Source organism: Cantharellus anzutake, assembly GCF_015039405.1.
Source record: "Cantharellus anzutake strain C23 chromosome Unknown EI90scaffold_19, whole genome shotgun sequence".
Lineage (NCBI taxonomy): Eukaryota > Fungi > Basidiomycota > Agaricomycetes > Cantharellales > Hydnaceae > Cantharellus > Cantharellus anzutake.
In genome coordinates this window covers 437,364-462,355 of record NW_024066969.1, presented here as the reverse complement: position 1 = coordinate 462,355, position 24,992 = coordinate 437,364, and the positions used below count along the sequence as shown (strand labels likewise).

At 48.9% G+C, this 24,992-nt stretch overlaps 11 protein-coding genes across 11 annotated transcripts; 3 read left to right on the top strand and 8 right to left on the bottom strand.

Annotated features, from left to right (window-relative positions):
• Positions 1-226: 226 nt before the first annotated feature.
• EI90DRAFT_696158 (uncharacterized protein) lies at positions 227-1,378 on the bottom strand. The gene is made up of 3 exons (XM_039067963.1): positions 785-1,378; positions 620-722; positions 227-510 (listed from the first exon to the last, which is right to left on the bottom strand). Exons 1-3 carry the CDS (start codon positions 1,058-1,060, stop codon positions 365-367), a joined length of 525 nt encoding a protein of 174 aa, XP_038917020.1. The 5' UTR covers positions 1,061-1,378; the 3' UTR covers positions 227-364.
• EI90DRAFT_3054159 (uncharacterized protein) lies at positions 1,362-4,305 on the bottom strand. Its single transcript, XM_039060068.1, has 14 exons — positions 4,247-4,305; positions 4,094-4,196; positions 3,926-4,030; positions 3,762-3,866; positions 3,538-3,706; positions 3,131-3,485; positions 2,885-3,075; positions 2,709-2,828; positions 2,579-2,658; positions 2,436-2,527; positions 2,355-2,385; positions 2,213-2,294; positions 1,982-2,153; positions 1,362-1,927 (listed from the first exon to the last, which is right to left on the bottom strand). The coding sequence occupies exons 1-14, from the start codon at positions 4,299-4,301 to the stop codon at positions 1,698-1,700; spliced, it is 1,890 nt and encodes a 629-aa protein (XP_038917019.1). The 5' UTR covers positions 4,302-4,305; the 3' UTR covers positions 1,362-1,697.
• On the bottom strand, positions 4,010-4,955 carry EI90DRAFT_695688 (uncharacterized protein). Its single transcript, XM_039067962.1, has 3 exons — positions 4,670-4,955; positions 4,094-4,615; positions 4,010-4,030 (listed from the first exon to the last, which is right to left on the bottom strand). The coding sequence occupies exons 1-2, from the start codon at positions 4,846-4,848 to the stop codon at positions 4,306-4,308; spliced, it is 489 nt and encodes a 162-aa protein (XP_038917018.1). The 5' UTR covers positions 4,849-4,955; the 3' UTR covers positions 4,010-4,030; positions 4,094-4,305.
• Positions 4,956-5,904: 949 nt separating this feature from the next.
• On the bottom strand, positions 5,905-7,956 carry EI90DRAFT_3054144 (uncharacterized protein; the record flags this gene model as incomplete). Its single annotated transcript, XM_039060067.1, has 11 exons — positions 7,880-7,956; positions 7,512-7,779; positions 7,340-7,402; positions 7,098-7,279; positions 6,903-7,043; positions 6,768-6,844; positions 6,623-6,711; positions 6,536-6,566; positions 6,397-6,478; positions 6,163-6,337; positions 5,905-6,099 (listed from the first exon to the last, which is right to left on the bottom strand). The coding sequence occupies exons 1-11, from the start codon at positions 7,940-7,942 to the stop codon at positions 5,906-5,908; spliced, it is 1,365 nt and encodes a 454-aa protein (XP_038917017.1). The 5' UTR covers positions 7,943-7,956.
• Positions 7,938-9,630, bottom strand: EI90DRAFT_694604 (uncharacterized protein). The gene is made up of 8 exons (XM_039067961.1): positions 9,458-9,630; positions 9,234-9,379; positions 8,999-9,172; positions 8,746-8,951; positions 8,583-8,690; positions 8,427-8,438; positions 8,279-8,360; positions 7,938-8,195 (listed from the first exon to the last, which is right to left on the bottom strand). Exons 1-8 carry the CDS (start codon positions 9,596-9,598, stop codon positions 8,066-8,068), a joined length of 999 nt encoding a protein of 332 aa, XP_038917016.1. The 5' UTR covers positions 9,599-9,630; the 3' UTR covers positions 7,938-8,065.
• Positions 9,631-11,717: 2,087 nt separating this feature from the next.
• Positions 11,718-12,445, top strand: EI90DRAFT_3054130 (calmodulin). The gene is made up of 2 exons (XM_039060066.1): positions 11,718-12,338; positions 12,397-12,445. Exon 1 carries the CDS (start codon positions 11,819-11,821, stop codon positions 12,209-12,211), a length of 393 nt encoding a protein of 130 aa, XP_038917015.1. The 5' UTR covers positions 11,718-11,818; the 3' UTR covers positions 12,212-12,338; positions 12,397-12,445.
• Positions 12,446-13,895: 1,450 nt separating this feature from the next.
• On the top strand, positions 13,896-17,345 carry EI90DRAFT_3122455 (WD40-repeat-containing domain protein; the record flags this gene model as incomplete). Its single annotated transcript, XM_039063510.1, has 18 exons — positions 13,896-13,953; positions 14,010-14,061; positions 14,112-14,294; positions 14,354-14,547; positions 14,603-14,710; positions 14,768-14,870; positions 14,932-15,036; positions 15,095-15,199; positions 15,255-15,417; positions 15,474-15,882; positions 15,944-16,131; positions 16,188-16,310; positions 16,361-16,473; positions 16,526-16,617; positions 16,668-16,698; positions 16,749-16,830; positions 16,890-17,061; positions 17,116-17,345. The coding sequence occupies 18 exons, from the start codon at positions 13,896-13,898 to the stop codon at positions 17,343-17,345; spliced, it is 2,511 nt and encodes an 836-aa protein (XP_038917014.1).
• Positions 17,346-18,292: 947 nt separating this feature from the next.
• Positions 18,293-19,205, bottom strand: EI90DRAFT_3054121 (ubiquitin family-domain-containing protein; the record flags this gene model as incomplete). The annotated part of the gene is made up of 2 exons (XM_039060065.1): positions 18,293-18,844; positions 19,192-19,205. 2 exons carry the CDS (start codon positions 19,203-19,205, stop codon positions 18,616-18,618), a joined length of 243 nt encoding a protein of 80 aa, XP_038917013.1. The 3' UTR covers positions 18,293-18,615.
• A 623-nt stretch (positions 19,206-19,828) lies between these two features.
• On the bottom strand, positions 19,829-20,291 carry EI90DRAFT_3054119 (ubiquitin-related domain-containing protein; the record flags this gene model as incomplete). Its single annotated transcript, XM_039060064.1, has 2 exons — positions 19,829-20,219; positions 20,270-20,291. Coding segments are annotated over 2 exons (236 nt in total), but the record flags the coding sequence as incomplete, so codon positions are not given.
• Positions 20,292-22,037: 1,746 nt separating this feature from the next.
• EI90DRAFT_3054113 (uncharacterized protein) lies at positions 22,038-23,556 on the bottom strand. Its single transcript, XM_039060063.1, has 5 exons — positions 23,001-23,556; positions 22,753-22,905; positions 22,500-22,679; positions 22,209-22,437; positions 22,038-22,161 (listed from the first exon to the last, which is right to left on the bottom strand). Exons 1-5 carry the CDS (start codon positions 23,075-23,077, stop codon positions 22,054-22,056), a joined length of 747 nt encoding a protein of 248 aa, XP_038917011.1. The 5' UTR covers positions 23,078-23,556; the 3' UTR covers positions 22,038-22,053.
• Positions 23,557-23,683: 127 nt separating this feature from the next.
• On the top strand, positions 23,684-24,647 carry EI90DRAFT_3145387 (uncharacterized protein; the record flags this gene model as incomplete). The annotated part of the gene is made up of 4 exons (XM_039065283.1): positions 23,684-23,842; positions 23,926-24,130; positions 24,257-24,502; positions 24,544-24,647. The coding sequence occupies 4 exons, from the start codon at positions 23,684-23,686 to the stop codon at positions 24,645-24,647; spliced, it is 714 nt and encodes a 237-aa protein (XP_038917010.1).
• Positions 24,648-24,992: the final 345 nt, after the last annotated feature.

Sequence of the window (24,992 nt, the reverse complement as noted above, 5' to 3'; positions counted from 1 at the left end):
GTCCAATACAACGGCTGAGCGTATGCACGAGCCATTTACGTGTCTTGCAAACGACACAATATCAGTGCCCTTATCAGTCTTTCAATTGACAGTCAGCCGGTAGGATGATGAATGACTATTCACCGAGAGGGCGATATGGGAGCAACAGATTGCGATTGCCATGCATGGAAACACCGCAAATTTAATTGAATACTTCTTGCCCACCTGAGTCTTCAATTGATCGACAACGAGGCGGTCAACTGCTGGCATCGTCAGTTTAACATCATAGCATCTTGGTGCACGGGGATGCAAGTGTGCTTTCGAGGAAACTGGTTGGCTGTTTTTTTTGGGATGACTTGCGACCGCGGGGGCCGGGCTCCGTGGTTCAATCAAGCTGTTGTATGGGGCTGTGGGAAGAGAGGTGGAAGACGCAACACGCACAAGTTTGTTCAAACCATAAATCGTCCAGATGCAGACTCGTACCCAGTCGTTTTCGCTTCATGGACGCGCGCGCGACACTGCAATCTGTAACTGAGGATGCACGTGCCGTTCGTTGACGTTTAATTGACGGTGGCCAGGCATGCATTGTGCAGCACATCGGTAAGTGTGCTTTGTCTTATGGATGGTGGAGGACACTAACCAGCAATCGGCGCTTTGCCCCGTGCACGTTTCGGTATGCCAGTTACGGCTGCTAGGCTGGGATGAGCGTCGTTCTCACGAACCGTCACGGTCAATCTCTTCGACTTTCTCGTCATTCAGTCCGTTCAGCCCGCGTGGAGAAAAGGGAGGGGGGAAAGTGGTCTACCTTAACGCAGACAGGAAGGTGGGTTTGCGCTTCGTGGACGATTCCCTGCATCACGCTTGATGCCAGTGCATCATGGTCATGGAAGATGGAAGGCACTAACAGTCGGTGCCCGAACAACACAGGTGCTTCGGGAATTTGGAACACCGTACCACCCTGGTTCCATTTCACACCTAACCTCGTCACCTTTCTTGCGCTGCTGTCTGATGACAGCAGGTGGATTATTTCTGAAAAAAGGAAAAGGGGGAGACGAGTAGTGAACATTGCCGCGTCTGCCATCCGGTCATTGCATTAACTGCATGTCCGTGCCCCAGCAACCAATGCAGCTATGGGTCTGAGACAAATGCGGAAATGTTATAGTTACGACGACAAAGCTGAAGGCACCGCACTCTTCAATTAAAGGCGTCAATTTTTTCTCGATACTTTCGCTTTTCTTCGCCATTGCTAGCACGATTAGCAGTCAAATCAGTTACTAGTTAAATGTTTTACGCTAGCTTCAGGTATCGGTGTTCAGTTGAGTTCAAAAACACCATAAACGTACTCGCTGGGGGGCAGATCAAAATCCAAGCATTCTATAGCTAGCCTACCCATCACTATCGGTACGTACTTTCTCTCTCTTTGATCGAAGACTCTTGGGCTGCTGGTACTTGATTGACTTCTAACATCCCCGCCAACACCCAGCGGTGGTGGACATGATTATGTCCCCAGAGCTTGCCTCGGCGCATATCCATTGTTTCGTGCTATATGTAGACACGCTGATTGTTCGTACAAGTCGTTCCCTGGAATTATCGATCATTTAAATGCAGGCCTCTGCGTTGGTCATTGTGAACAGCCTTTGTTAAACTTGTGCGTACAAGCGTGACATATGTATATGTACATATGTCATCTCATTCGAAGTTTTCCATGAATCGTGCTTTCAGGGGTGGGTGCTTGCAATCGTACTCTGCTGGCCAGCTACGCCAGGGTCCAGCCTCTGTGGGTTATAAAGCCAAATGGTCCCATCTGCCGAAGAAGCCGCGATCATTGGGTTCCCAAAGGACCCATGATCCCATGCAAATCCAGTCAAACTAGAAGCGGGGCCAAGAGGTATTTCCAAGGTCTTTAAGAGATGGGATGATTCACGATCCCAGATAAACATGGTGCCTTCTGCTCGTTATATAAACGTAAGCCGTGGAAAATGCTTTGAAGGGAATGTTTCACTTTTGTTAGCACACATCACAACACAATCATCGCGACGTGGCCCGTCCACTCCAAACGTCCAGTCAGGGAAACCGAGCTGGCCAGAACCTGAGTATTCCACCTCTTCGGGCAAGCAGTATGTTTGCAAAAGGACCAGCTTTGCTGAGTGAATACGGAACAGTTGCGGAAATGCCTTTGCCGGGTCGAAGGGTAGCGTTGGCATCCGAAGAGACTTCCAAAACGACGTCATACCTTTCCCTCGTACGTGACGAGTAGCAAGGCTCCAGCAGAGGATACATCTAAACTTCGAACTTGGTTTAGGGTTGGCGTCTCACTAATGAGAGCAGCTCAGAACTTAAGTACAACAGAAGGCTTGATAATTGATCACACTGACAAAATTATCTGTCGTCCTTCTATGTTGATTACTGAGGATGGTCAGACCAGAGATCGTGAACAATAGGTTCAGAATACTCACAGATAATCCTTCGTTCAGGAGGGGATCTTGATGGCTTGATTTTCACGGTATCCCCTGTACCCACTTCATCCACTGTACCAACCACGATGGCCCTACATGAAGCCACTCAGCTACGAGTGATCCACATCAACAAGAACACCCACCTAGTACCATCTGGGGTTATTGCAACTTCGCCAAGTGAATATGGAAGCTCGACACTCCATTGTTCGACACTTTTACGATTCTTCATGTTTGATCATTACAACAAATTGTAAGAACAGTAATAAAACTCACAATACAGCGGATGTAATAACTCTCAGTATAAACGAGGTCCTCGTTGTACGGCATCCAAGCAATAGCCCTTACTGGCCCTTGCATAGCCGACAAGGAACTAATGGTGAGTAGACTAGCATCCTAATAAGGGAGCCATTGTTATGGGCTACGGTATTCGTGTCCGCGATGAAACGTACCCTTAAATCAAAGGTAACCAACGTGGTGCCCCTAGCTGGCATTGCCGCCAATAGAGGGATCATGTTGGGGTGCCAAGCAAGACGAAGAGGCTGAGAGGCTAGATTGGGCCGCGACGAATGGAGGACATTGGCACCGTTGGACGAATCTACAATCCAAATGACAATCCTTTCATCCTGCGAACAGGTTGCCACTGCCAGTACCAATACTCATTGAGCCGAACTACACCATAATTACCTAGCACTTACTGTACTTTCCGTCTGCACTGAACTGGATGTCGTGAACAGCTGAAACGTGAACCCCAGTCCATTCTTCAGAATACACCCCCGAAGGGAATGCTATCCTGTTGCTATCGATCCTCCAATTATCTTCCTGCCTAATCTGAGCAGAGTTGTGGCCGGGACCATACAGGCGATTATCCTCGATCACGCGCATGGCGAGCCTCCGCAATCTGTCATTTGTTGGTTTCCATATGAGAGGTGTTATACGGTCCCACTGAGTAGGTGCAAAGGTATTGCGTCTGATCGACCATGTCGGGGGAAGAGGTTGATTGGCTGCAGGGGGATTAGGACGCGCTGGATTATTATCTATGTGGAAAATATTCTGATAAAAGTGAATCTTAGGTGAATTATGGTGTTAAAATGCGTCTACATACCCCGACCCACTTCTTCGCGATGGATCCAAGATTCAGATTGATAAAGAACCACATGTACGTGCAGGTTAACCCCGTGATCCATATTGCCAAGGCAATGGTTACACAAACGGGGGCATATCTAGCATTGACAAACTTCAAAAATGTGAAGAGGGCGATGCCTACGACGAACCTGGCGCAGATAATTTCGTTAGCGAGGTGTGCAGACAACAAGATGGATCACTGACGATCCCACCGATATGAGTAGGGATATAAAAGGGGCGGTCACAATCCATGCTGAGACCCACATTGGGGGTACCGCACCCGATTTGATGTCCACAGCCGAAGACAATCTATGATATTCAGGTCAATTAAACGTCTGAGGCTAGGGTAATAATCTCAAAATACTCACTGATAACTCACTTGACTATCGATGGCACTGGCGATAGAAAAGAAAAGCGAAAATATCCACAAAAACTCGACAGCTTGAAATGTTGACTCGTGGCGGCCATCGCAACTAACGTCATTTCACAGCTCAGCTTCAGCATTCGAACATAACTACAAGAACACTTTGAGTCACCTGAACTGGATGCTGAATGCAGGCACTCCAGCGAAGAAGATGGCGAATGTTGACAAATTTTGAAATGCTAGACGTCGTTCGTAAAACCTGATCATGTACAAACCTGTTGGAGGTGGTCAATTTGGGATTCCAGTGTCAATGTGCGGTCACTACCACAGTCAAGGAATTCTTCGAGCGGTTTTGTCACGTTGTCAAAATGATCTGACATGCAGTCAGCTACTGTAGATACGTGGTGACGGAGAGCATTTCTGTACAAATGGCCTTAAAGCAACACACATTAAATTGGCGAGCAGCAGACAACATGTCGAGGACCCACCAGAGAACTGGCGTAAATTGATACTCCAATACAACAGGTCTCGGTTGAAGTCGAGTAGCGGCCGACGCGCCTCCTCCATGACGCGACGTCGAACATGACTCAAAAATGGCAGAGCACTCAAACCCGAGATAAACTCGTCGACGGCCTGCGCCAGTCCTTCAAGTATTTCCGGAAGAGCGTCAGATAAATGTTGGTCTGTTTGACCACTAGGAAGGGAATCTTAGTCATAGTGATGCGGTATGGTTCCAGGGAACACATACATTTTCATTTCTGAAGGTGTCGTGCCACCCCAGAGCGGGCGAACGATTCTTCGCATAGCATCCAAAACGCCACGTAAACTGTCCTGGATTTTATCAATTGCATCGGCCAAAACCATATCCGTATTGATCTCTCTGATGATGACCGCCCATTTTTCCAATACTTCTTGTAGCTGCTTCATTCTTCTGCGTGACGGTATTAGGTGGATATTCCCCGATCGAATTAAGCCGGCGAAGACAACCGACCTCTCGTAACCCTCAAAGGCTCTCTGCCTCTGGATCGAGTACGTGAGATTAACTGAGGAAAAGAGTAGCGTCACGACATGGCGCTCCCGAGAGTTTACAGGATAGAGGTATCATACAAATATGATGCTTGGCGCGCGGTGCACCGACTTGGATGAGACCAGTAGTATTAGTCATTGAAGGGGACTTATTCATGGATGGCAGCGGTTACAGGGTTCGCCTGGCCAGATCCGAGAGGAGAGGGCCTACACTCTTCGAGTACGGCTGGCGAGACTCGCCAAGCAACTGGACTGCTGGAACTTGGAAGACCGCGACGCCAATGCTCACAGGTGGGATTGGGGGGAACAAAAAGGGGGAGAATCAGAAAGCGAGTCGAAGGTAGACTTAAACATTAAATACAGTGCGGCTGAGCTGGTGCATGATTGCAGGAAGCTTATCGGGCTGAGTCCGATTCAGAACTAACGTCATATTGAATTCGGAGGGCTCCCTCGACTGATTGCATCCGCGAGAAATACAATTCACCACTCCAACCAACCCCTATTTTTCTGGTCTAAAGCTGGTCACCGACGTTATAGGCGATATCCCCGACGAGGCTCACGAAACAGGTCCTTTTCTCGACCAATAACACCTTCGCTAGCAGATAACTTGATGATGATCTGGGATTGCGACGTTCAATGTGTCTCCGCTTGGTCTCGCACCTCCGCGATAAACAGAGTCAGTGACATTGTAATAACATATGGAGGCATTAGGGCTCTACAGTCGTCGGAGCATATAATGTTACGAAGTCATTAGAGGCTAGAGTCCTGCCTATGTCGGAGCCCACAAGTTCGGAGAACAGCGTTCAACAGTCGGATCATTGAGATGCTGGGATTCAAACGGGATGAAAATCGGGGCCTCTTTGGAATCCATTCCGGAAGGATCATGAGCTTGACTGCGTCAATGCTAGAAGTCCATCATGAATTGAACCTAGAGCCTGAGATGCAACAAAAATTTACACTAATCCCCTGCGCCCGAACCGTAGGGGTGGTAAAACCAAATAGTTCCGTTAGCTGAGGAAGCTGCAATGGTTGGATTCTCAATGGGCCCATGGTTCCATGCAAACCCAGTCAGATGAGAGGCGCGGCTAAGGGGTGCTTTCAATGTGTGTAGAAGATCAGATGATCCACGGTCCCAAATAAAAATGGAGCCTTCTACTCATTAAATGAACGCATGGACGGTTAGTCAACGAGGACGCCAAGGGGGAAACCTTTCACCTTTGTCGGCACACATCACAGCACACTCATCTATGCGCAACCCATCTACGCCAGATGTCCAGCCACGGATGCCGAGCTGGCTATAACCTGAGTATTCCACCTCTCCCTTGGGCGGACGGTACGTTTGCAGAAGGACCAACCATGTTGAGTGAATGCGGAACAGTTGCGGAGATGCCTACATTAAAATGAATTGACAAAGGAACATCGGATGGAACTTTGAAAGTGGCGGCATACCTTTCCTTCGTATGTGACGAGCAATAGGGCCCCAGAAGAAGACACATCCAACCCGCGAACTTGATTTAGGGTCGGCGTCTCGCTAGTGGAAGTGGTTAAGGACCTAGGTACTTCAGAAGACTCGATAATTGAGACTGACAAAATTTTCGCTCGTCCATCTATCTCGATCACTGGAAAGATGGCTAAGTCCTCAAGCTTCAGATAGTAGCCACACAAATATACCCACTGATGATCCTTCGTTCGGGTGGGGACTTTGATGGCTTGAATTGCTTCCCATCAACGTCCACGGAATCTACTGTACCAACTACGACGAGCCTCCATCACCAAGGCAGCTCAGTTGCAGGTTATCCTCATTCCACAAGAACACTCACTTAGTTCCGTCTGGCGTAACAGCGACTTCGTCAAGTGAATATGGGAGTTCAATATTCCATTCTTCACTGTCGCGATTCTTCAGACCTCAATTTACTACAATGGATTGGGATTGTAGGAGTAAGGCGATGACTCACGAAACACCGAACATGATGGCCCTCCGTATAAACGAGGGCTTCTTTGCTCGGCATCCACGTAACAGCCCTCACTGGCCCTTGCTTAGCCTTCACTGGCCTTTGCTTAGCTGACCAGGAACTGACGGTGGGTTTACCGGCACCCTGAATAGTTGAACAATGATGAAACAAGCAATTCAAGTTTGCGAAGGGTCATACCGAAAGATCATATATCACCAGGTTAGCACTTCTGACCAGCATCACCGCCAATAAAAGGTGCTTGGGGTGCCAAGAAAGACGATGCGGCTGCGTGCTTGGATCGCACAGGGATGAAAAGTGAATCCTGACCTCCGGACGCATGGCCCAGACCACTACTTTTTGGTCCTGCGAACAGGTTGCCACTGTGAGCACCGATACTCAGCGAGACAATTTGCATCAGTGAGTGTTAAATTGGCACTCACGGTAGTCGCCATCAGCACTAAACCTGATATCGTGAACAGCCGAAACGTGAACTCCAGTCCATTCTCGACATGCGATTCCAATAGAATGGCCACATTATTTATTCTGCTTATCCTCTCCTGGTTGCTGTTCGGCCTAATTTGGAGATCCCGTGTCGATTGTCCTCGACCACACGCATGACAAGCCTGCGGAAATTTGAAGTTGCAGATTTGTATTCTGAAGGCGTATTATCTAATTTCCACAGGAGGGGGACTATATCCGTCCATTGGGAGGCTGCGGGGGTCTTGCTGACAACGAGTCTGGGGTGCTGTGGTGCATTCATGTCGGGGCTGCTCTCCGTAGGGTGGAGTACGAGCTGATCCTGGGCATCAGTCCCTACTATGTTGGGGCGTCTCTGGATCCATGTTTGCACACTTCCCATAAGATCCCTAAAAGATCCGACCTCAGGCAATGTGATATGACTACTCTCAAGTGGCTTGGGAACTCACTGCAGGAAAGCATATGTTTAGACATACCCAGTGTAGTAAGATTTGTTCCCATACCTTGATTGCGATCCGATTCATGATGACTCTGGGATCGATGAAGAATCCAAAGAGCAATCCCATTATCCAAATCACCGAAACAACAACGACAAGGATGGGGATAAAGATATCGTTGACAAAAGTCGAGAAAGCGAAGAGGATAATGCCTATGACAAACCTAAAAAATCGAGTTTTGAGACGAAAGAGTTAAAGAAACGTGATGATCGCTGACGATGCCACTGATACAAGTAGGAGAACCAGAGGGGCATTCAAAATCCAAGCTGAGGTCCACCAGTGGGGGGTCACGTCCGAACTGATCCACAAAGTTGAAGACCAGCTAAAGATGATCAGGTTAATTCGACATTTGAAACTAAATTAATAATGCCAGAACACTTGCTGATAACTGAGTTGACTGCTGACCGCACTGGCGATAGAGAAAGAAAGCGACAGTAGCCAGAAAAGGCTAACAGCTTTGGAAATTTCCGTGTCTGTCTTGCTGAAACTGCGCCATTTTAAGACTTGAAATTAGAGTCTGAGTTAACATAGCTGGGAGTGGGCGTTACGTCACCTGAACTGGATACTGCTAGCAGACACGCCAGCAAAAAGGGTAGCAACCGTCGACAAATTTTGGAATGTTGGGCGTCGTTCATAATACTTGATCGTGTACAGGCCTGTTACAAACATGTCAGCCTCACAATTGAGTATCAGGCGCCCAGCATCTTACCTGACTCAAAGAATACCTCCAGCGCGTCTGCGACATCGTGTGATTGATGTGACATTTCCTCCGCTATTGTCGATATATAATAACGCATAGCATTTCTGTGGAAGCTTTCTAAACACTGCACAAATGAAACAGATTCGCATCGCAGGGGTGACTGGGGACGGACCAGGAAACTGGCGCATGCTATAACTCCGGTACTGCAAGTCCTGCTTAAAGGCATGGAGGGATTGATGTACTTTCTCCACAGCATAGGATTGGATGTGATTGAAACCTGGTAAAACCCTCAAAGCTGTGTTAAACCCGTCCAGAGCGTGTGCCAGTGCTTCGAGTTCCAGTGGAAGTATCTCGGGGGGGAAGCTGCACATTCTATTCCTGAAAAGGGGTTCTAGCGAGGCCAGTATGATCCGGGGAACACATACTTGTTTTGAGATGCCGCACCCCACACAGGACAAATGATGCTTCGCATAAGACCCGAAACGCGATGTGAGCGGTTCTGAAGTTTGTCAATTGCGTCCACCAAACCCATAGCCACAGGTATCTTCCGAATGTCGCCTGAACATTTTGTCAATGCCGCATCTAAGCGTTCGACCTCGCTGTACAATGGTTCAACATATAGGAACTGATCAAGACGATTATCCAATGGAGATATCCCACCTCTCATAGTGAGCCAAGCCTGTTTTCTCTGAGTACTCCACCTCGTTTATCGAAGAAATGTCATTCATGGGTGGTGGGTCTCCAGACAGTCTGGTGGTAAAAAGACTTGCGGAGCAGCTGAGCACTTGCAATGAGGAAGGGTGGATCTGGATGCGCGTTCAAATATGAGAGGCGCGAGCACGTGTGGAAGGGACCTGTGCTTCCCGTTTGAGCCCCTGCCGCACCTTTTCACGTCCCAAGCGACCCGCCGAAATATGAAACAGAATTCTGTAGCCAGAACACAGGAAGTACGAAACTCGACTAGCCCTTGGAAATGCCAAGGGTGATGTTGGTGTGCAGTGCGGCGAGCGGCTCGATAAAGTCATGTCACCATAACGCGTCACAGCCGGTTAACCCCGAAAATTACAAACCTTGCAGCTTCCTGACGACTAGGCAGGTTACAATAGACTGGACGATCCCGTTTCATTGCAGCCTGCCTCACGTCCATCGCCTAATCGATCATGATGGTTTTAAGCTGGAGTCATAGAAACCAGAATTCAGATGTACATAGCCAAAACTGTACACAACGACGTCGTAAGAGGTGCAAATCCTACGAGAGCAAGAAACTGAATGCATCGCGATTATACTATCACCATCAACAGCTGGAAGCGGGTTACCCAGCTAAAGGACTCGGCGAGGCGGTACCATGTGTCAGGGAGGGAAAGTACGAGAAGTGCCCAAGCTCTGTTAGGTCTTGCACCCTTTTGGCTCGGTGGTTTTGGCAGTTTGTCGACGTGACTCGTGCCCCTCGCCTTTGTCTTGCCCAAGGTCCACCAACAACCCAACATCACGAGCGGGGATCACCCATTAGCTGACGACCTCGCGCTGAATGCTAAGACGGAATAGAGGCTGCTTGCCATCGAAAATCAAGGACTGCTGGTTGACGGAATGCCTAAATTCGATCTTCGGACCAGGAACAGTTACATCCCGAGGGAGATGTCCATTGCCGAGCACAGTGGAAGAGGAGTCGGGTCGTTTCGAGTGCTGTATTTGGAAGAGATGCTCCTTGGCCCCAACCTTCCCGGCGGAGACAAAGTTCACGCCACAGACCCTTTTCAGACGTTGATGGGCGCTTGCAAACCACCGTCCTTTCCACCCACCCGCCATTGCGCTCTCTCTTTCAGGGCAATCATGCGTCGCGCTGACACGAACGCGCTTACACAATCGAGAACTTCTCACTGACTCGGACACAGTCGTTGATCAAGCGCGCTTCGTGAGACCGAATCATTTGATCCATCGCCCCCCCAGTTCTACCAGCGCGGAGCCTAGAATACCCAAATACAGAGGACAAGTGTACGTACATACCCTGGGCTAACCTTGCGCGAAATCTGGACTGAGCCCGGGTGCGATTTTGTCACTACCATTTCGCGGGCCTCTCCCAAGTATATGGTCAAGAACATCATCATCCTCTATGTGGATGCTATTATCCGTCTCGTCGATAGCATGACTACCAGGATCGGGGATGATCTGCGAGGGAGGGACGCCACCGCATTTGACACTTGCAAGAAAGTGGGGACCAAGGTTGCGTCGCCGCTCTAGACATCCCCCTTAGCGATGGTTACTTCTTTTCGCTGCATGCTGACTGCAGCGGTTCAGGCCGTGTTCTTCACTGGCAGATCAGAAGTGTGCCTGGCCTGGCGGCATTCAGATTATCTGAATACGGAAAGTCATGGGCACCATATGAGCGTTTTCATTTGCGATTTCTATTGTTTCCAGTTCAATCATCGACTCTGAGGCTCGATAGGAATCAATCGGCAGGTCTGCAGGGAATGTTCTAGTACAAAACAAGCTGATAGAAGATCAGCATTTTTCCATTTGATCATGCGATCCAGAAGTTGGAGTTAGATTGAGCACCTGGTTGTTGAATTAGAATTTGTCCACCCTTCCGCTTCGCCCGAACAGCAGAACGCGCAATTTTCTGACCCGTCCGGATAACTCTTTTGCAGCCCTTCACCCTGTCTAACTCTGCAATTTGAGCGATCTTTAAGGGTCCGATTTAGTTGATTTTAAGATTGACAATGAGGCTTCGAACCCCTGCCTGAACGGCAAGCGCTCATACCTTGCGCGCGTCCTTATCTTGACAGCGCGCGCAATTGATTATAAATACTATTAATGAAAGTGTTGCTTATACATGCTTTTGGCTTACGACCAACTCCCCCATAATGGCTGACCAACTAGTACGCACAGTTGGTGTGATTTGTGAACTTTGATGTTGATGTCTGCCATATTTCGCTGTGGTGTCGTTCCGGGTTGACCGGTCGACCGTTCACCATGCAATCGCGTGTTTCTTGGCTAAATCACGCTCGCGGACATGCGCTCCGTCCAACAAAAACTGAACGATAGTCCAAGGGTATGTATCTCAATGGCCCAATCAATCTCGCCAAGTGATGTTTTAATTGACCGCTTATTGGCACAGAGCAAAAGTCTGGTACGTAAAGCTTGGGTTGGCCTTGGGATATCGAGGAAAGACGCATCCTGCTCTTTTCAGAATTCAGGGAAGCGTTCTCCCTGTTCGACAAAGGTGGGCCCAAGTTTAACGCCGAGAAATGGGAACCGGACGTCTTCCATTCCCTCCAGATGATGATGGAGCCATAACTGCGGGCGAATTGGGCTCGGTTATGCGTTCATTGGGTCTGAACCCAACAGAGGCCGAACTCCTTGCCATGATTAGGGAAGCGGATGTCGACTCAAACAAGACGATCGATTTCCTTGAATTCCTGGGGATGATGGCAAGCAAAATGAAGGATATAGACAGCGAGAGCGAGGCTAGGAAGGCGTTCGAGGTATTCGCTGGAATGCCCGACAAGAACTACTTCACAGCTGCAGAACTTAAAAAGGTTGCCTCCTGCTTCGGTGAGTTTATACCAAGCTACAATATGCACGTTGATGTTCGAGATCGACAGGGGAGGAATTATCTGACCCTGAAGTCAAAGAAATGATCCTAGAAGCCGATGTGGATGATAACAACAAGATTACCTACGACGGTGAGCATGCATCAAGTCCCAGCCAGGAGATTCTGCCAGGCGCTTATCAGACAAATACGGCCATGCTGTAGAGTTCCTTAAGGTTCGTTCTGCTACTTTGCCAAGAACAGCATCGTTTTTCCTGATCTTGTCGTTCGCAGATAGTGTTGACGAGGTAGATCACACCCGCATCGTAGGTTAAAAAGTCTACCAATCCGGCCTGACCCGCTTCCAGCCTAATCACTGGCTATCCCTCCTTCCCCACGCTCACCCCTCCAATCTTGATAACAAATGCTGCCCAGTTTGTGGTCCGAAGGGTGTAGCTGACTCTCCTATCATGTCGTCGGTTATCGCAACTAGATGAAGTGGTTCCTGTGGAAATTTACTTATGTAATACATAATCCCTAAAATGAACAGAATCGAGTATTCATAATATTCATAAGATTGAATTCCCGTTTCTAGGGGTCCTACGTTTTTTTCTTCCCAACTCAATTTTCCCATGCGCAGGGTCCTGTATGTCCCGGGACCATATACAGTTCTTATGTAACGCAATCGTTCTCCGTTGACTTCTCCCAAGCTCACTGACAAATCATATATCTCCTGAAAAAGCTCATGTTCACTCCCGATACAAGTGAGTCCCCGATGCATCCAAAGCTACTTCACTTCTATGCATGCGGGGTAAGAGTAGCGGGATCTGCCGCTTCAGGTGGCGTATTGAATTATATAATGCACTCTTCGATCCTCGAACCACATATGTACGGCTTTTCTGGTATAGACCCGTCGCGTTACGAGGATGGGCGTCTCGGTTCAGCCGATGTGAGGTGCTGGTACAATGAGCAAGATTGTCCTGCTGTGCGAGGTTAATGTGCATATTTAATCATTTGTGGCTTGGGGCAGTCGATCATTGCACTGACATCTGAATAATTTATGACAGCTCCAAACTTGTGCATGTTGCATCTTTCCCCCCACAGCCCATACAACAGCTTGATTGGACCAAGGGGCCCAACCCCCGCTGTCGCAAGTCATTAGGCAGGATCCCAGCCTCTAGCAAGTCATCCCAAAAAACATCCAACCAGTTTCCTCGATGGTTCCCCATGCACCAAGATGCAGGTGTTGGCTGTGATGTTAAACTGTCACAATGTCGGCTGGTCGCCTCGTTGTCGATTAATTGAAGACTCTTGGATGGACACGGGGTACTGAATTTACAATGTTTCCATGCATGGTAATCCCAGTCCGTTGTTGTAGGCCCTCCCCCATCCCTCTTGGTAAATATGCATTCATTTCACCCTACTGGCTGATTGTCAATTGAAAAACTCTCGGATAAGGGCACTGATGTTGTATTGTTTGCGAAACACATCCGTAAATGGCTCAGCCATTGTATTGGGCAACTGGTGAATGCGGATTTTCATACCCATTCGGAGAAAATGAGCCGAGCCGATTAGTCTTGACTCGCATTCTCGCATTCTCGCTTTTTAAATGGCTCTCGTTACGCCCTTGAAAAAGGGGCATCCCCCAACCCCCCTTGCAAAGAATAGTGCCGCACCCATCCAACGGGCCAGTTGCCAAGTAGCTCAGCAAGTCTTACTACCTGTGCTCAAGATACCAAGTCCTTCATTCACCTCCCCGGATCCGGCCCTGCTCACCCTAGAACCCCCCTCCAATGGCGAATACTACTGATCCTATCCAAATTGGTGCACCGTGCACTAGACACGATATTTGTATGATGCCTCTATTCTGTAAGTGACATATCGTGACGCTGCTTTCTTCCTCATAGCCAACATAACGTACTCGGAACAGAGGCGGAAGGCCTTCAAAGATTACCAGAGGTGGGATGTTTTCGTTGGCTTTGGGATATTCACATTAAACGCCCATGCAGCAAATTGGAGCAGCTTCAAGAAGTATTAGAAACATGTGCGACTAACGTCAGAAAGATCAGTGTGGCTGTGGTTTTGGTCGATGGGATCGGGAAATTTCAGGACCAATTATGCAGCGCTTCGGATGTCATGCGAAGGACCATTTGTCCGCTTTGGGGCGAAACGACACCTTCAAAAACAAAAGAGTATGTGTCCCATCTCCTGGAACCATGCTACAGCACTGTGACTACGGTTTCTCTTCTAGCCAACCTGTATCCGACTCCCTTCCAGAGGAATTTGAGGCGCTAGCGCAGGTCCTCGAAAAATTCACTTCGGCTTTAAAAGTTCTGCCGGGTTTCGAATTTATTCAGTCCCATGTCGTGGAGGAGGTGCATCGGTCATTCCTCGCCCTCAAGCAAGATCTGCTATATTGGAGTATCAATTTACGCCAGTTCTCTGGTGGGTCCTTAGTATGTTCTGTGCTGCCAGCTAATCTAATGTATGTTGCTCCAAGGGACTTTTTATAGAAATGCTTCCCGTCACCACATATCTACAATAGCGGACCTTATGTCAAATCATTTGGACGACATCAGAAAGGCGCTCGAGGAATTCCTTGATTTCGGTATGTGGCTGTAAATTGACACCGGAACATCAAATTGACCACGGTCTGCTGTGACAGGTTTATACACAATTAGATATTATGAACGACGTCCAACATTCCAAAATCTGTCGACAGTTGCCACCCTCTTTGCTGGGGTGTCTGCATCTACCATCCAGCTTGGGTAACTCAGTTTCTCGTATCCGTGCTCGAATGTAGAAGCTGAGCCGCGGAAATGGCGTTAGTTACGATGGCCATAAGCAAACATTGTTCAAAGCTGTCCAATTTCTGTGGATACTTTCACTTTGCTTCGCTATCGCTAGTGCTATCAGTAGTCAATTCAGTTATCAGTCAGTGTCCTAGTACTGCTACGCTGGCTTCAGACGTTTAACTGACCCCATACTTTAGATGGTCTTCAGCTGTGTACATGAAGTCGGACGTGACACCCCCACGGTGGGTCTCAACATGGATCGTGACCGCTCCTTTTACATTCCTGGTGATATCGGTGGGATCGTCAGTAACCACTTTTGTTGTCTGCACCCCTCCCTCACAAAAATATCTGCGCTAGGTTCGCCATTGGCATCGCCTTCTTCACGTTTTTGAAGTTTGTGGACGCTAGATACATCTACATTTGTGTAACTATTGCTTTAGTGATATGGGCCATTGGGTCAATCTGCGTGTACATCTGGTTCTTCCTCGATCTTAAAACCATCACGGCAAAGCGGATTGGGGTATGCAGACACATTTTAATATTACTGTGATTCACTTAACATACACTTTTGATCAGGATGTTCTCCAGGTGGATGACATAGAAAAGAATCTAGCTCGCCCTAATCCACAGAATCAGGTGGTACCCCCTGCAGCCAATCAACCTCTTCCCCCAAGACAGCCGATCAGACGCAAGACCTTTGAACCTACTGAGTGGGACCGCGTAGTACCCCTCCTGTGGAAGCTGGGCAGTGCACGCCCCGAGCACAAAACAAATGACAGATTGCGGAGGCTTATCATGCGTGTAGTTGAGCATAATCGCACATCAGGTCCTGGCCGCGACCGTACTCGAATTAGGCAGGAAAATAATTGGAAGAGGATTGATAGCAACAGGATGGCATTTCCTTCGGGGGCCTATTTCGATGAATGGACTGGGATCCATGTTTCAGCTGTTCACGACATCCAGTTCAGTGCGGACGGAAAGTACAGTAAGTACTAGGTACTGAAAGGATGACGCAGTTGGATTCGCTGAGTAGTGGTTTTCGGCAGTGGCAACCTGTTCGCAAGACCAAAAGATTGTCATTTGGACTGTAGATCCGTCCGACGGTGTCAATGTTCTCCATTCATCGCTGCCCATTCTGACTTCCCAGCTGCTTCGCCTCTCTTGGCACCCCAAATACCCCTTATTGGCAGTGATGCCAGCCAGGAGTACTGCATTGATTATCTGTGACATCTCAGTACGTCCCACTGCGGACACAAAGGCTACAGCCCAAAACAGCTACTCTATCTTTAGGATACTAGTCACCCCACCATTAGTCCCCTTAGGACTAACTTCAGCACTCCAGTGAGGGCTATTGCTTGGATGCCGAACAACAAACATCTCGTGTATGGTGAAGATCATCACATCCGGTGTATTGTGAGTTTTATTATTGTTCTCACAATTCGTTGTAATAATCAAACATGAAGGATGCAAAATGGGATAGCCCATCCAATGTACAGAATGTCGAACAGAGTGTCGAATGGGATATTGAACTTTCATATTCACTTGACGAAGTTGCAATAACCCCAGATGGTACTAGGTGGGTATTCTTGTTGAATGCGAATAACTCGAAGCTGAGTTGCTTCATGGAGGGCCATCGTGATTTGTACGGTGGATAAAGTGGATACAGGGGGTACTGAGAAAATCAAGCCATCAAGATCCCCTCCTGAACGAAGGATTATCTGTAAGTATTCTGAACCTATTGCTCACGATCTCTGGTCCGACCATCCTCAGTAATCAACATAGAAGGACGAGAGATAATTTTGTCAGTGTGATCTCTTCTGTTGTACTTAGGTTCTGAGCTGCTCTCATTAGTGAGATGCCAACCCTAAACCAAGTTCGCGGTTTAGATATATCCTCTTACGGAGCCTTGGTACTCGTCACATACGAGGGAAAGGTATGAGGCCATTTTCGGAGTCTCTTCAAACGTTGATTCTACCTTTGACGCTGGCGAAGGCATCTCCACAGCTGTTCCGTATTCACTCAGCAAAGCTGGTCCTTTTACAAACATACTGCTTGCCTGAAGAGGTAGAATACTCAGGTTGTGGCCAGCTCGGTTTCCCCGACTGGACATTTGGAGTGGACGGATTACGAAAAGATGACTGTGTTGTGATATGTGCTAACAAAAGTGAAACATTTCCTTCAAAGCGTTTTCCACGGCTTACATTTATATAACGAGCAGAAGGCACCATATTTATTTGGGATCGTGAATCATCCGACCTCTTAAACACCTTGGAAACACCCCTTGCCCCCGCTTCTAGTTTGACGGGGTTTGCATGGAATCATGGATCCATCAAGAACCCAATGATTGCGGCGTCTTCGACAGATGGGACCGTCTGGTTGTATAACCCGCAAAGTTCGGACCCTGGCGCAGCCGACCGGCAGAGTATGATTGCGAGCACCCATCCCTGAAAGCACGATTCATGGAAAACTTCAAGTTGTAACACTAATATGTATCCCCTTTCTCTGTTCTTCGCGCTATACGTGATAGTGCTGTAGCAAGGGCCGCTCACAATGACTGGCAAGTGGGCCAACGAAATAGCTGATGCAATGGTTCCAGATAATGTATTGGCAGGATGGCTCTTGTCCCAACAGTGGGCACCTTCGGTGAGCCCTCACAGATTACGCGGTTCCTGTGGGCTTTAGGCAAGATCCCAGCCTCTGTCTAGTGATCGACCGTGTTTCTGAGCTGGTATTCCTGGGTCCGTGCTTCCCTCTGTGTTGTGAGGGCGGCTTTTGAGGGACTTCCATCTATATGGTAAGCCTGGGTCAAGCTGAAGGCAATCCCGATGAAGATCCCCAGCTGGTCACATGCATAAGTTTATCCTTATCCTCGCCTCATAACATCGCCAGCCAATAATTCCTCTGTGGAGAACGCGGTCTACGTGCCCGGGGAAGGAACAACCTGGAACAACCTAACACACAACCTAACTTATCGTGTCAATGAGCATGGATTAAAAGGACAAAGTCTCCACTGGCTGCCCCCGAGCTCAGCTGCAAACCTAAACGGTCCCATTGGTCGAGGAAGCCGCAATGATGGTGTTACCGATGGCTCCGAGGTCCTCCGCATGCCCAGGCACGGCTAGATCGGAGGGGAGTGTTTGCCACATGTGCAGAAGATTACCTAATTTAGCTACTACCACCACCAATTACGTCCGAGAAATTACACTATAATGAGTCGGATCTGTGGGGACGTTGGATGCGAGGAGACGAGTCGATCTACATTCGTGAGAGGGTTCTAAGTCCCTATCTTTCAAGGTAAAGTAGAGCTGTGGTTCAAACTCGGTCTCGGAGTCGGCAGCTTTGTAGCTTAGTAGTGTGGACAACGAGTAGTTGACTTCGTCCACTGCCACAGATCGACTTATTCAGGTATCAGGGGGTAAGAATGAAACGGGCAAGGACATGTGAATGATGGTGAGGTTGGGGCGGCATCGTTGGACAAGATCGGCGGTCGAAGGTGGGGAAATGGTGGAACCCTGATAGGGACCTAACAATCAGTTTGCGCTCGATTACAAAGTTTCTACGGTCGACCACATCAACATATAAAAATCCTACTCGTGAACTCTCCTAGTGATTATATCTCAATATTAGACTACTTGCTGACTTTCTCATCATCCATGTACAACTTGGGACCTCCGCCTTTCCAACGAAGTGCGTTCACTGTCACCATCGCGGATAACGCCTAACATTGCAGTTGATCTTTTGTCACGCGACGACACTGCGCCAGATGGATGACGTCCTCATTCTTGATGCCACTGTCGGATAGAGTGGATCGATCTTCGAGCTGCCTGCCATTAAAAATAAAACGCTGCTGCTCGGATGGGATGCCAGCTTTGCGCTGAATCTTCGTCTTGAGAATACTGACAGTATCGTCTGATTCTACCTCAAGGTTTTGCGTCCATCCAGTAGAGCTGTGAAAGAGCAGAAGCAAATGAGTGTTGTGTAGGGTTATTCCATCGATCGTGACTCACGCCCTAACTGAAATCCGTAATCTAGCGTGCGGTGCCTGAACTCCAAATTGGAGAGTTGGGTCGTGATTATTGTGATCTAGAAGAGCGGAATCGCCCCTGATCTGCTTGTTGAGATTCTGCTGAGCGAGCAGCGTGTCCTTGTTTTCTGGATCTCGGTATGAAGGAAGTTGTCGTCATTGCGAGGGAACAAACCTCTGGGTTCTTATAGGCAAAACTACATGAGGGAGTAAGCGTGGTGTACCAGGTGGAGCAATCACTTGGTGATGTGGTGGGTGCCGGACACTTACGCCTCAGAGACCATGACGCTTGGCGTTTCTTGGATCAGATGTGGGGTAAAATGATGGAGTTAGCCGAATTATCCCGCCTGGTCAGGCGCTAAATTAAGTTATCGATACAAATAATAGTAAATACTCGAGCGGCTCTGCCACGTGATAACGAGGTCGCGGGACCACCCTGTGCGAGGTTTCGATGGCGGGGAAACTTTATTGCACTTGCGAAAGGGCCGTTGGGTAAATGGTCCCCACCACTATTAAAAAGGTCGAATTGATATGCGTCGTGAAGTACCCTGAAGCTCCCTTCACGACGCTGATGAGGTGGGAGGGTAGGCAGGTCACCCAGCCTCTAGGGGCCGGAACTGAGCCATAAACCGCATCCAAACACGGAGCCAGGAGCTGAATGCCCACGAGGCAAATTGGACACAGACACAACGTGAGTTTTCCTCCCACAAATACAGAAGTGTGGCAAGCGCCCTTGAGCCGTCATGCGTTATCGATCAAGTGTGTGGCAGGATCCAGAAGTGGTTCGAATGGGGGTTCCTCCCGCTAGCAGGAGTAGTTAATGGACTGGATTCTAGCCCTTGGTACGTACATACAGAAGTGGTTACATGTCGCGCCCGGCCGAATCATTTGTGCTCTTTGCAAAAGATGTTCAGTCATTACAATTTCATTACGCATTATGCCCCTATCCCGACGTTCTACAGTGCTTTCTAACTTGTTCATCACATATGTGCAACCCAAGCTCGCCGCTCGCCTAGCGGAGTGCAAGGAGTATCTCACTCGCGTACAACGCGAGAATCGCCTGAGGGCGTTAGGGAGAGTTGGACTAGGCCACCAGACGACGCTTGCGGGCAAGGCTGAGTTCAGACCCATCCTGTATGTGATTCTCGGAAAGCAAGGTCGAATCATCTCCCAGCTGCCCGTTATTGAATAAAAAGCGTTGCTCGGCAGGTGGAATGCCTGTCCTGTGGTGTACCTTTTGCTTGAGATCATTGATCGTATGGTTCGGTTCGGCTTGGATAGTGTGCCTCCCCTCGGATCTGTGAGGATGAGCATGACCCAAGAGGTATTGTTGTCGGTTAAGACTCACGTCTTGACAGTAATACGCATTAACACGCAAAGTTGAAGATCAAAAGTGGAAGGATGGCGCTTTCTAACATGTCAGTCTCAAAGGGGGCGACCGTCCTCAAGCTACATACCTGCAGAAATTAAGCGCCCGTCCCACCTCCGGGGCGGAAGTCTTGCTCGCAAGACGGTATAGGGTTGGACTTGGACTTGGACTTGGACTTGGACCTCGAGTTATAACCGGGTTGGTTGAGTTGGAAAGATAGACTATGCACGGATCCAATCTCACACCAAAAAACGGGTCCGGGAGTCTGGCGAGTCACAGTCTTGCGAATGGACTGGCAAGGCATTTCTTGATGCAGGTTGAGACATGACTGAATGAAAACCGTCATGTCGCGATTCCCCGGGCGCAATACAATCCCCGCAGCAAATGAATTTCATCACGTCATTATAGAATGCAAATTGAAAATCCGAGGTCCTTTGTTCTCCGGATGCAACTTCACCAGGGTCCTCCCCGCGATAAACTTGGATGCAGAGTCTTAGCCATGAAGGTGCATTGTATTGCGACAATGCATCGCTTCTTGACCATTTAATTTGAAGTCTAGCTCCAATTGGAGACGACCCCGAAGTGTCTGACAGACATGGACAACAGTCACATCTTATTGAAGTGATTTTCTCAAGAGTCTTACGCGGAAGCCTTGCATGTTCTGGTTACAGATTGTCGAAGGAGACCGCCCTTCTTCTATACCATATCCCGAAATAGCGGTTGCATACATCCACTTTACACTTGGGCATCCTCGACAAGGCAAGGTCGATAGGAACTTATATCGCCTGTTATTTTTGGGACTGCTGAGGAAGCCGCGTCGAGGCGAGCCTGTGGTGCTGTCTTTGTGTGAAGACGCGGGTCTATACCGAGCACTCGTCACATTTGCTCCTCTTACTACGAGGTGGGACCCGATACTGCTGTCAATGCCGAGATTCAAGATGAGGGCCGTCACTCCTCACTTGATTTTCATATCGGAGGACGGCCGCACGCTGCCCGATCACAATATCCAGAAAGAATCCATCCTTCACTTTGTCCCCATCTCTGTGGTATGCGAATATTTGTCAAGAGGTTAGTGGCGATCCCACCATTTTGTATAGGCCACTTGCTGACTGACGAATGCATGGACAGCTTGATGGGAAGCATCATCTTCCTTGTAATTCGAGTCCTTCGAATCCCCCGACAGAGTTAAGGCAATAACATAGGAGGCAGCGCTTGTTTTTGCTGGCGAGCAACTCAGGGACGGGCGCTTACTCTGTGGTTGTGACATTCGAGAGGGCCCACTGTTGACCTGTCGTGTACCTTCATGTCTGTTAGGAACACGAATCCTAGCAACGTGCGTACACGTTGTGATGATACCAGTTTGTCATTGCTTTGCTATTCTTTATCCTCGTTTCGGTTTGTTGTATGTCCTCAGTGTAATGGATGGAATGAATCCGTCTGTGTTGTTGAAATCCCCTGCATAGCACGCGTGTCTAAGGGCTTGCTTGTTGTGAGACGGCGTCATGAACTTGCTAGATAACGGGGCGGGGGGATCCACCACAGCCGAAACTCAGGAGCAAAGAACCCCCCTTTAGACAAGCATGGCGCAAACATCATCATGCAAAAATTTCTGGTGACAACTGACTCAGATACTGTAATATGTTTATGATCAGGTTCCTCACAACAATCTCAGCCATTCTAACATTGGATAGGCTGAATAGTGGACAAATTCTCGATATTGTAATCGAATAGTACATCCGTTCTCAGGCTACTTGCCATCGAAATCAGGCCCCAGGAAGGCGAAGGACCAAGTGCAATGTCGACTCTCGGTGAACGTTGTAATCAGAAAGCGTGCGACCATCTTCGAGCTGCTTCCCGGCGAAAATCAGGCGCTGATGGTCTGGAGAATCCCCTCCTTGTCCTGAATCTTCCCTTTGACAGTGTTAACGGTATCCGAAGACTTGACGTCCAGTGTGATCGTTTTACCAGTGAGAGTCTTAACGAATATTTGCATTCCACCAAAAGGGCGAGGAACCAAATAAGAGGCCGTATCATGGTAAGACTCCGACCGCTTTTCCACAGGGGTCCGTCGCGTCATGTACAGAAGAGCATCCTGTCCACCGACGTTGGCGGGACCGGCATCAAGGGTGATAGACTTCCTCGTGAACCTTTTAATAATTCAATGAGTGGTGCAAGTGCATGCGAAGAAAACGAGGCGATCGCCACTCACGTTTGATCAGAGACGGGGCCAGGCTCCTGGATGTGGAGTTCGGATATGCTGCCATCCTCGAGGGACCTTTTTACGGGGGCCGCGTGCTCCTGACCTGAGGAAATGCCCTCCTTGACATGGACCTTCGCATTAACGCCGCTGGTATCAGAGGGCTCTGCGTCAGTAACGTTTGTCGTTAACCTTCAACGATTCAGAAACATGCAAGTCAGTGAGCAGCACAATGTGTATGAAGAATGAGGCGATTTCCATTCACGTTTTCTGAAAGAAGGATAATGTAAGGGGCTCGAGCGGCTTTTGTGCGGAGGCTGCGCGTTCCGGGGCACCTTCCTTGATTTGGGCTATCTTCTTGACGATGCCAATGACGCTGGGAGATCCCATCTTGGGGGCAGTGCTCTGACTACTGGAACTGCGAAGCGAATGACCAGCGGCTCCATTTCAGTGAACGGCAGCGTTGGGCTACCGGTGCCTGGTCATTTGGTACTAAGACGATTAACTACTCACCTCTCGATAGAAGTCGCCGTGATGTCTTGCTTGCTCAGACGCACGGAAAAGGAGAGCATGGGAACGTCAGTCTCCATTGCCGCGAATCAATCTTCAACACTGAATGACAAGAAGGGGGACGCAGCCGAATAGATTTCCAATTAGCTGCATCGGTAATCTGCGTCCCGCGCCTTGTCTCTCATCAGTCAAACAGCAGTGTGATGGGGTGACAAGCCAAGGAAGTCAAAAGCGAAAATAGAAAGATAGAAAGCGATCCACTGCCGGAGTTTAAGTTCGGATCAATTGAATGTTCAATCACTGTTGTTATGACTAGCCCGGTATTACGTAGCACTTCAGCGGCTACACTCGCACAGTAACGAAGGATGAAAGTGAGACCAAAAGCTGCATCGGGCGAGCGATGCACTGACGGGTCGGAGTGAGTCCGCGTCCGTGCCGCGCGTGGGAACATGTTGCCGATGCGACATCATAACTTGTATTCCAATTCGACGCCACACAGCAGGCCGAGCTTAAGGTCTTAAGAATGGGAAGCGTGTCTAACTACTGAACGAGTTTCCTTATAAGTGTCACGGAGTGGAACGACGTCATCGGAAGTCGGCGCAACGTGACTCCGCCTCGACTTTCCGTGCCCGTCTAACAACAATACCTCACATCTGCGCGAACGCCCCGTTGGCCCCCTTTTCATCATGTCGTATGCTAGTGTTGTCGCAGCAGGCGCCCCTCCGTTGTCGGCACAACCTCACCCTGACACAGCACTCCTAAACACTGAACAAGGGGAGACTCAACTCTCGAGTGCTGATTCCAAGATTACTGTTGCCCCAGCTGACTTCAAGAAGAACCCGAGGGTGCGTATATATCACACCTAGCCTTACGTCTTAGTCCGCTGCCCTTATGCCCCTGGTTGACAAACTTTGATTTTGGCTATCAGTCTGCCGACACCGACATCAGGGACGAGCTTGATGTTGCGAGCGAAGACATAGAAGAGGGCGAGGACACGAGCCGACCTAGTAAGGGGGAGTCGCGCAAAGACCATACTAACTGTAAGAAGGCTGGGGAGGAATGTCGAGAGCTTTGGGAGAAAGCCAAGGGGTACCTTCTGAGACCTACTGTAGCAGGTGGCTTACTAGGTGTAGGTAAGTTCAGTTCATGCTGTGAGCAATTGTTGTGAAGATCTGAATATCCTTGTGCTGGTGACTGATTGTTTAATTGTCAATGACTTCACCCCCTGTCATACGAATCATCGGTTGTCCCACGTTTAGTAAATGTGGGACTCCTCGGGAGCATTGGGCATTCACTCTATACCGTTCCTGCGCACCGTAGCTCTCCCAGGTTCCTCTCCCTTGCCGCTATTACCACTCTTGGCCTCTTCGGGATTGAGGGTGCTCTTGCTGAGGCTTATCGCAAGACAGAGCTAGGCCGGCGCGAGGAAGCTCGAGCGAAGGAAGAGGGCGCTGCGATATGTAGGCATGTCAAGACAGTTCTGTTGAGGCCTGGGGTCCTTGGTGGTCTCGTAGGCGCTGTAAATTTTGGAATTCTCGGGGGTTAGGATATTGGAGTTATGTGAATTGGGATGACCCATGGAAGTGGGACAGGCAAAGGGTTAGTGCTGCGAGCGTCGGATTGCTCGCATTGTTTGCTGGTGAAGGGTGAGTGTTTGCTCCAGGTCTCGCGGGGAAAGGTCACGCTTCGCGAGGTCATTAATGCACCGCGATGTGCTACTCAACCACTGCCTTAATTGCCTCCTGTTGCTGACCCTTTGACTTGACTCAGATACCTCGAACAAAAGTACAGGGAGACGGGACTCCTGAAGCGCAAGTAACTTGAAAGGCAGACACTGACATGCACGTCTCATGTCTACTAACTCTCGTTAAACTCGAAGCTTGTCGTACTCTGTGATTGTTGTGGATGTATTTATCATGTTTCCTGTAGGTTGCAGATAATGAATTACGAGTGATGGCCCCACGATTCAGGAAGTGATGAATATATATCAGTTCA